At 37.3% G+C, this 9,755-nt stretch overlaps 1 protein-coding gene across 1 annotated transcript in view; it reads right to left on the bottom strand.

Annotated features, from left to right (window-relative positions):
* Positions 1-342: 342 nt before the first annotated feature.
* Positions 343-9,755, bottom strand: part of LOC110460830 (protein cappuccino-like) — a 62,927-nt gene continuing 53,514 nt past the window's right edge. Inside the window, exon 20 of the mRNA XM_021514005.1 lies at positions 343-460. Coding sequence (XP_021369680.1) covers positions 343-460 — 118 coding nt within the window. The remainder of the gene's footprint in view (positions 461-9,755) is intronic.

Genomic DNA, 9,755 nt, shown 5'->3' with positions numbered 1-9,755 from the left:
CAACGGTCCAACCCCAGCACTCCTTTGAGAGTGAGACCCAGCACCTTGTTCCTCCCATATCCATGAAATTGTTCTCAAGCTCCAATTCAGATTCTGTGCTCAAGCCTGATTTCTTGTTTGGTTAGAAATTGATAAAAATTCATATCTTGTAATGACGTTAGAGATTTGAAGCTTAATACTATTTTCAAAACCTAGACTTGACTTTTTGACCCTGTTACATGCTTTTACCAAGTCATAAGTAAGTTGGTCTGAGCACAAAATCCATGCTTGAGTCTCAAAAAAGGTTTCATACAGGCCCTGGTGTCTATTGGAGTTGGTAATTAGACTCTAGTCTAGTTGCCTTTATTTCAGTGTACTTACTAATCCGCCTGGTTTCTTTGAGCGCGTCCTGATCTGTGTAGAGATCGCCACCTTTTTACCCTCCTGTAGCTGTCTTACTCGTGTCTGGGCTTCCTTGATTCTGAGGACACACAAACAATACTTTATTATGATCAGTACAAAAACAGTCATATTCGGTCCAGTAGATCGTAAGTATTTTTATCGTCGAACTATCCAGCTGCTGACACTACACTACTGCGGACCCCATGTGACCCTTAAATTTATGTTGTGTTTTTTGTTTTGTTATTTGGTTATTTTATTTGTGAGGCATCACCATCTATTTATACAACATGAAGTCCCCTAAATGGTACTTTAGACCAAATTAAGGTAAAATCTCAACTTTATTTGTCCTATTTGGCCCAGTCCTTTACCCCTGGTTGGATTAAAAAACTCTTCTGCAGTTCCCAGGGCGAGTAGCACGTTTTACAGTAACAGCTGACGACAGACCATGAACAAGAGCAGTTCACTTAACACTTGGGCAAGGTGAGCTCCAATGAAACACAATGTATCATGTTATAGTTAGGATTAAGAATTCTATTCCACTTTCTGAAAATCTGATGTTTTACATTTTATATTACTCTCTATATGCGTACATCATTACAAAGCCAACAAAAATTGATATGACTTTTAGACTTAATGTTCCTTTCTGACTTATTAAATTAACTTTCAGGGATTCTGGGATGGTCTGTTCATAAAGAAAGGTAAATATTCATGCACTTTTCAAATAACATACGAAAATAACAGAAATACTAAATGAGATGTTAATTAACCTTGAAATTTAACTGTAAAACTATATATACTGTGGTAGTTGAACCTCAAACTTAGATTTTATATCAGCAGACAAGCTGATCCTTCAAAAAAGTTGTTTCAGTAAGCTATACGATACAGTTGTTCTTCCAGTAATGTCAGCTATAGAATAAAGTTGACTCTTGAGAATTGTTTTGGTATAAGCTGTAATCTATCATGATCACTGACCTTCATGAAATGGAATTTCAGTTAGTTGAAAACTTAAGTTGACCCTAAAGAAAAGTTGTTTCAGTCACACATAGCTGTAGGCTACATTTGACCTTCACGCTTAATTATTTTAAGGTAACACATGTAGATGATCACAATGGACAACAGGAGATCATCATTTGTTTGACAAGGACTAATTTACAGTGTAATCTTTAGTGTCTGGCATAGAAACAGAGCAACACAAGATCCGAGTCATTGAAGGTAAAGATTAGATCATTTTTCTCTGGTAACCAATCAAAATCAACATGACACTGTCATAATTATAGCTAGAACATCATGGTACAGCCAATCAAATACAGTAACACAGAACTGTAATCTTTACAGCCAATCAAATACAAGAACACAGGGGGTCGTTTATAATCTATACAGGATAAAAGTGTGTACAACTGAAGTATACATGACAGCACAAGGAGTAAGATAAACAGATTATCTAAATAAAAACATCAACACATTGTTCTACAAAGAACTCAATGGTCCATCTATCCCTTCTATATAGAGAACTAAAGTACAAAACTGTGTACATTGTATCTAACAGTCTCTCATTGTACTATAGTATACCTGGTCAAGCTGACCATGCACGTACAGTGTATCTAACAGTCTCCATTGTACTATAGTATACCTGGTCAAGCTGACCATGCATGTACAGTGTATCTAACAGTCTCTCATTGTACTGTAGTATACCTGGTCAAGCTGACCATACATGTACATTGTATATAACAGTCTCTCATTGTATTATAGTATACCTGGTCAAGCTGACCATGCATGAACAGTGTATCTAACAGTTTCTCATTGTATTACAGTATACCTGGTCAAGCTGACTATACATGTACAGTGTATCTAACAGTCTCTTATTGTACTATAGTATACCTAGTCAAGCTGACCATACATGTACATTGTATCAAACAGTCTCTCATTGTATTACAGTATACCTGGTCAAGCTGACTATACATGTACAGTGTATCTAACAGTCTCTTATTGTACTATAGTATACCTAGTCAAGCTGACCATACATGTACATTGTATCAAACAGTCTCTCATTGTATTACAGTATACCTGGTCAAGCTGACTATACATGTACAGTGTATCTAACAGTCTCTCATTGTACTATAGTATACCTGGTCAAGCTGACCATGCATGAACAGTGTATCTAACAGTCTCTCATTGTATTACAGTATACCTGGTCAAGCTGACTATACATGTACAGTGTATCTAACAGTCTCTTATTGTACTATAGTATACCTGGTCAAGCTGACCATGCATGAACAGTGTATCTAACAGTCTCTCATTGTATTACAGTATACCTGGTCAAGCTGACTATACATGTACAGTGTATCTAACAGTCTCTTATTGTACTATAGTATACCTGGTCAAGCTGACCATGCATGAACAGTGTATCTAACAGTCTCTCATTGTATTACAGTATACCTGGTCAAGCTGACTATACATGTACAGTGTATCTAACAGTCTCTTATTGTACTATAGTATACCTGGTCAAGCTGACCATGCATGAACAGTGTATCTAACAGTCTCTCATTGTATTACAGTATACCTGGTCAAGCTGACTATACATGTACAGTGTATCTAACAGTCTCTTATTGAACTATAGTATACCTGGTCAAGCTGACCATGCATGAACAGTGTATCTAACAGTCTCTCATTGTATTACAGTAAACCTGGTCAAGCTGACTATACATGTACAGTGTATCTAACAGTCTCTTATTGTACTATAGTATACCTGGTCAAGCTGACCATGCATGAACAGTGTATCTAACAGTCTCTCATTGTATTACAGTATACCTGGTCAAGCTGACTATACATGTACAGTGTATCTAACAGTCTCTTATTGTGCTATAGTATACCTGGTCAAGCTGACCATGCATGAACAGTGTATCTAACAGTCTCTCATTGTATTACAGTATACCTGGTCAAGCTGACTATACATGTACAGTGTATCTAACAGTCTCTTATTGTGCTATAGTATACCTGGTCAAGCTGACCATGCATGAACAGTGTATCTAACAGTCTCTCATTGTATTACAGTATACCTGGTCAAGCTGACTATACATGTACAGTGTATCTAACAGTCTCTTATTGTGCTATAGTATACCTGGTCAAGCTGACCATGCATGAACAGTGTATCTAACAGTCTCTCATTGTATTACAGTATACCTGGTCAAGCTGACTATACATGTACAGTGTATCTAACAGTCTCTTATTGAACTATAGTATACCTGGTCAAGCTGACCATGCATGAACAGTGTATCTAACAGTCTCTCATTGTATTACAGTAAACCTGGTCAAGCTGACTATACATGTACAGTGTATCTAACAGTCTCTTAGTGTACTATAGTATACCTGGTCAAGCTGACCATGCATGAACAGTGTATCTAACAGTCTCTCATTGTATTACAGTATACCTGGTCAAGCTGACCATACATGTACATTGTATATAACAGTCTCTCATTGTATTATAGTATACCTGGTCAAGCTGACCATACATGTACATTGTAACTTAGTTATAGTTTGTCTTTGTGTACTATAGTATATCTGATTAAGCTGACCATACATGTATGGTTTATCTTATAATTTGTCATAGTGTGCTTTAGTATACCTAGTCAAGCTGACCATGCAAATAATTTCTCGTTGCATACTTTAGAATACCTTGTCAAGTTGACCATACATGTAAATCACAGTACATAGGATTGCTATATACATAACCATGTATGCAGTTAACTGATCTGGAGTTAAGAAGGCCATCTGTATACATAGGTTATTAATCTGTTTATCACATACACTTTCATCTCTGAAACATCTTTCATAAAATATCAAGCTAACCATACATGGCTCAATATGTATACTAACCATACTGTATGTACATGTTACACCACACCTCCTAAAGAGTGATGGTAACTATTGACAACACAGTGTAGAACTAGTTCAACTGACCCCTGTCATTGCTGTTTTCAGTTCGTCATAACCTATGTTGATCGACAGCTGTTTTATAGGTGATTCTTCAGATTGATAATCTGCAGATAATTTAGTATAACTTATACTTACATTTAACTTTGAAATAAGGCTTTGAAAAAAATTAAGTAAGAATTTGAAGATTTAATTGCATATATAGTATACAAAAAAGAGTTCCTTAACAACATGAGGCTATGTTTAAAGGACACAAAGCTATTTGCCATACCTTGAGCTCTATTGGCCGTGAGGACAGGGCATCTTATAGTGAACATACATCAAATACATTTTTTTGGAACATTATTTATATTGTTAAAAAGTTAAAATCTCCCCTGATCCATGTTTAATATACAAACACATCTACTCCTTCATCTCCATCTTCAATCTCTCGAGACCATTGACCCCTATAGATCTTACTTAAAACTCGTTCAAAAGTTAGATGTGTTTTGCAGATCCCTCGATTCCAGTAAAACATTTTAACTGCAAATAAAATCCTTATTTCAAAGATAATCTGTCAAATGTTTGCCTCCTTCTTGGCATGGCTTGAATTCCTACACGACTACAAAGCTGCCATCTAAACAGCCTTACTGCTTTCAATGGTGCCACACAGTGTGAAAAGTTCGCAACAAAATGCTTTATTGAAGAACTGTGAGGAAGCAGGCATGGTACTGGACTACTGGCCCCTCCCTCTGCTGGTGACTTCGGACTCCCTCCCTCCTGTTGTAGGTGTATGTGACTTTGGACTCCCTCCCTCCCCCGTTAAGTTTATGTTACTACTGGCTCCCTTCCTCCTGTGGTAGGTGTGTGTGACTTCAAACTCCCTCCCTCCTGTGTGGGTGTATGTGACTTTGGACTCCCTCCCTCCTGTGTTAGGTGTATGTGACTTTGGACTCACTCCCTCCTGTGGTAGGTATATGTGACTTTGAACTCCCTCCCTCCTGTGTGGGTGTATGTGACTTTGGACTCCCTCCCTCCTGTGTTAGGTGTATGTGACTTTGGACTCACTCCCTCCTGTGGTAGGTGTATGTGACTTCGGACTCCCTCCCTCCTGTGGTAGGTATATGTGACTTTGGATTCCCCTCCTCCCCTGGTAGGTGTATGTGGTTTGGACCCCCTCCCTCCTGTGGTAAGTGTATGTTACTACTGGCCCCCTCCTTTCTGTGGTAGGGGTATGTGACTTTAATTCGGACTCCCTCCCTCCTGTGGTAGGGGTATGTGACTACTTGCCCCCTCCCTCTCCTGGTAAGTGTATGTTACTACTGGCCCCCTTCTTTCTGTGGTAGGGGTGTGACTTCGGACTCCCTACCACCTGTGATAAGTGTATGTGACTACTGGCCCACCATTCAATGGGATGGGGGTATAGTTGTGGGGTGTGATCTGACTACTGCCCCACCTTTTCCTACTTGCCCCGCTCCCCTCCTCCCTTTGTGGGGTAGCCTGCTATGTATGTGATGATGATGATGTTACTTCACACCATTAATACAGGTAATAAACAAGGCAGCACCTGTTCCAGTCTAATGAGGAATCAAACAACAAGATTTTTATTGTGCTGTAACATCTTAACTAACACAACAATGATTCAACCTTCAAAGCCGATATTTATCACCTTTCTAAACAATCCTAAAAACAAGAGATCCCAGAGGGAACTTGGCGCCCACCTTTGTACCATCTTCATTAGTTCTTTGTCAGTTCGATCCTTTCTCTTCTTTCCTTTAATCTGTTTGATCGAGTCATGTTAACAGTAAATGCACCTTGAGGTACTTTTGATCTAAACTTAATACTGATGTGTATGAAAGCCAACCTTCAAAGTGAGTTTGTCATTTCACATATTTACTAGTACAGTACTTAATGTGAAAGAAATAGAATCGATCATTGCAATATGAGAAAGATCTGTTTAGTTCTTCTTTTTATCCCTTTTGTCTTTATGATCAGTCTCAAAATATAACATACACAACGAGGGATCAAGAGGAACCTACTTTTAAAATTTGTGAAAGATCCCTCCCGTACTTCCCTAGAAATAGCGATAACAAACTTTCAATATCAAAATCCATGGTAGCTGCCTGTCGGCCATGTTGTTTATATGATCAGTCTCAAAATATAACATACACAACGAGGGATCAAGGGGAACCTACATATAGAATTTGAGTAAGATCCCTCTAGTACTTCTTGAGAAATAGGTATAACAAACTTTCAATATCAAAATCCATGGTAGCTGCCTGTCGGCCATGTTGGTTATCCGATCAGTCTCAAAAAAATGCCCGGCACAGCTAAGGACCAAGGGGAACCTACATATAAAATTTGAGTAAGATCCCTCTAGTACTTCTTGAGAATTAGCGATAACAAACGTTCAATATCAAAATCAAAGATGGCTGCCTGTCGGCCATGTTGTTTATCCGATCAGTCTCAAAAGTTGCCCTGCACAGCTAAGGACCAAGGGGAACCTACATATAAAATTTGAGAAAGATCCCTCTAGTACTTCTTGAGAATTAGCGATAACAAACTTTCAAGATCAAAATCCAAGATGGCTGCCTGTCGGCCATGTTGTTTATCCGATCAGTCTCAAAAGTTGCCCTGCACAGCTTAGAACCAAGGGGACCTGCATATAAAATTTGAGAAAGATCCCTCTGGTACTTCTTGAGAAATACCGATAACAAGAATTGTTTACGGACGGTCGACGGACGACGGACAACGGACGCACGACGGACCACGGACACAGGGTGATTTGAATAGCCCACCATCAGATGATGGTGGGTAAATAATGTGGACAGGATTGACCTAAAATTTCACATATCTTTCTTCGCATCCAACATATTCCAAAGAATGAAATCCTTTCTGACACATAAAAAGCCTTCCCTACCATTAACACAGACATTTCAGTTCTTTGTGCCATGCTAATCAACACATCTGATTACCACGCCAACACAACTCACTCAAGTTCTAGATTTCTTCAAGACAAAATGCCATGATAAACCAACACGCTTTTGTACTTTATTACAATGAAATATTTTGAAGCTGAACTAAATGACGGTTCTGGCTCACCTACTAGTGCCACCTTCCTATCTAATCACACATAACTGTCAGGGAATAGACAAGAGGTTCAGGTGGCCTGCAATTCCTTTAAAACACTTAAATATTCTGTGCTAAGTAGGAAGTAATGCAAACATAAACCTTCACACTTCAAACTTTTTCACGCTGAGAGATTTCAGGGAAAAGGTAGTGTATCTGCTGGTTTCTGTCATCACTTGATTGCAAGTTTATCATTGCTGTTAAATGATGCTATAATTGCTGTGCTCCTGCCTAAAATACCACCTGCTTCAGCTGCAGTTAGGGGTAAGCAGTGTACATCTTGAATATTGAAAACAATTATCAAGTTTCAATGAAACCTTTCATATATTTACAAGCAATCTTTAAACTTTATAAAAGGAAATAATATAGAAACAAGTTTGGGAGATTCTTAATTTATTTAATGTAGCTAACATATTAATTTAAATCTCATGCGTGCAAAATGCCTAGAAAGGTTATATTAAATGTCCAGACCCTGCAGATGAACTGTACAATTTTGGCCAAATACTTAAAAGTAATGGCTACAAACATTCAGTGGGTTGATAACTATAAGCTGTAAATAGTGGGGCATCCCTGAGTAGGTATCCTTGAGACCCTTGGCTATATAACCATCAGTAGTGAATCCCTAATTAGGGCCCTTGAACTTGACCTGTCAGTGCCCTTAAAAAATGGGAACCACCCATTTGGTAATAATGTTACACACTCTCTTTTAGTCTGAGTAACATTTCATACAGTATACTCTACAGTATGCATAGGATTAAAAGTTGTATTCTCCCATCTGAATATAAGCGTGCGACAAGAAGAAACTCTAAACAGCAGGTGGAACAAATGCTCTTATTGGTCATTATATTTCCTTAACCTAAAAACATTTGTACAGATACTAAGTCAAATTACCTTTGGTCTGGAAACCCTAACATAAAATCTTGTTTAAAGTAACATACAATCAAACACTTTTATATTTAAGTCCAAAATGTAACTATTCCTAGTATTAATGACCTTGAAATGTGTAATGTACCAGGACTTTGAAACACAAATTTAATTGAGGAGTTGAAGTCCCGAACACTTATATGAAGAGTTGCCAAAAAGATTAATTAGTATACCTTGATAAAACTTTTTGTAACTGTTGTAAAATATTTTGTATGGAGTTTGTAAGACTAAACAATTGTATGGAGTTTTGTAAAACTAAACACTTATATGGAGTTTTATACGACTAAACACTCGTATGGAGTTTTATAAGACTAAACACTTGTATGGGGTTTTATAAGACTAAACAATTGTATGGAGATTTGAAGAACTGAACACTTGTATGGAGATTTGTAGAACTGAACACTTGTATGGAGTTTTATAAGACTAAACACTTGTATGGAGTTTTGTAGAACTGAACACTTGTATGGAGTTTTATAAGACTAAACACTTGTATGGAGTTTTATAAGACTAAACACTTGTATGGAGATTTGTAGAACTGAACACTTGTATGGAGTTTTATAAGACTAAACACTTGTATGGAGTTTTGTAGAACTAAACACTTGTATGGAGTTTTATAAGACTAAACACTTGTATGGAGATTTGTAGAACTGAACACTTGTATGAAGTTTTGTAGAACTGAACACTTGTATGGAGATTTGTAGAACTGAACACTTGTATGGAGTTTTATAAGACTAAACACTTGTATGGAGTTTTGTAGAACTAAACACTTGTATGGAGTTTTATAAGACTAAACACTTGTATGGAGATTTGTAGAACTGAACACTTGTATGAAGTTTTGTAGAACTGAACACTTGTATGGAGTTTTGTAGAACTGAACACTTGTATGGAGTTTTATAAGACTAAACACTTGTATGGAGTTTTATAAGACTAAACGCCTGTATGGAGTTTTGTAGAACTAAACACGTGTATGGAGTTTTGTAGAACTGAACACTTGTATGAAGTTTTGTAAGACTAAACACTTGTATGGAGTTTTGTAAGACTAAACACTTGTATGGAGTTTTGTAGAACTAAACACTTGTATCAAGTTTTGTAAGACTAAACACTTGTATGGTGTTTTGTAGAACTGAACAGTTGTATGGAGTTTTGTAGAACTAAACAGTTGTGTTGAGTTTTGTTGAACTAAACAGTTGTATGGAGTTTTGTTGAACTAAACACTTGTATGAAGTTTTGTAGAACTGAACACTGGTATGGAGTTTTTTAGAACTGAACACTTGTATGGAGTTTTGTAGAACTGAACACTTGTATGGAGTTTTGTAGAACTGAACACTGGTATGGAGTTTTGTAGAACTGAACACTGGTATGGAGTTTTGTAGAACTAAACAGTTGTATGGAGTTTTGTAGAACTGAACACT

This window comes from Mizuhopecten yessoensis, unplaced genomic scaffold, assembly GCF_002113885.1.
Source record: "Mizuhopecten yessoensis strain PY_sf001 unplaced genomic scaffold, ASM211388v2 scaffold10485, whole genome shotgun sequence".
Taxonomy (NCBI): Eukaryota; Metazoa; Mollusca; class Bivalvia; order Pectinida; family Pectinidae; genus Mizuhopecten; species Mizuhopecten yessoensis.
The sequence above is the reverse complement of the archived record's forward strand: the minus strand, read 5'-3'. Positions and strand labels throughout refer to the sequence as shown.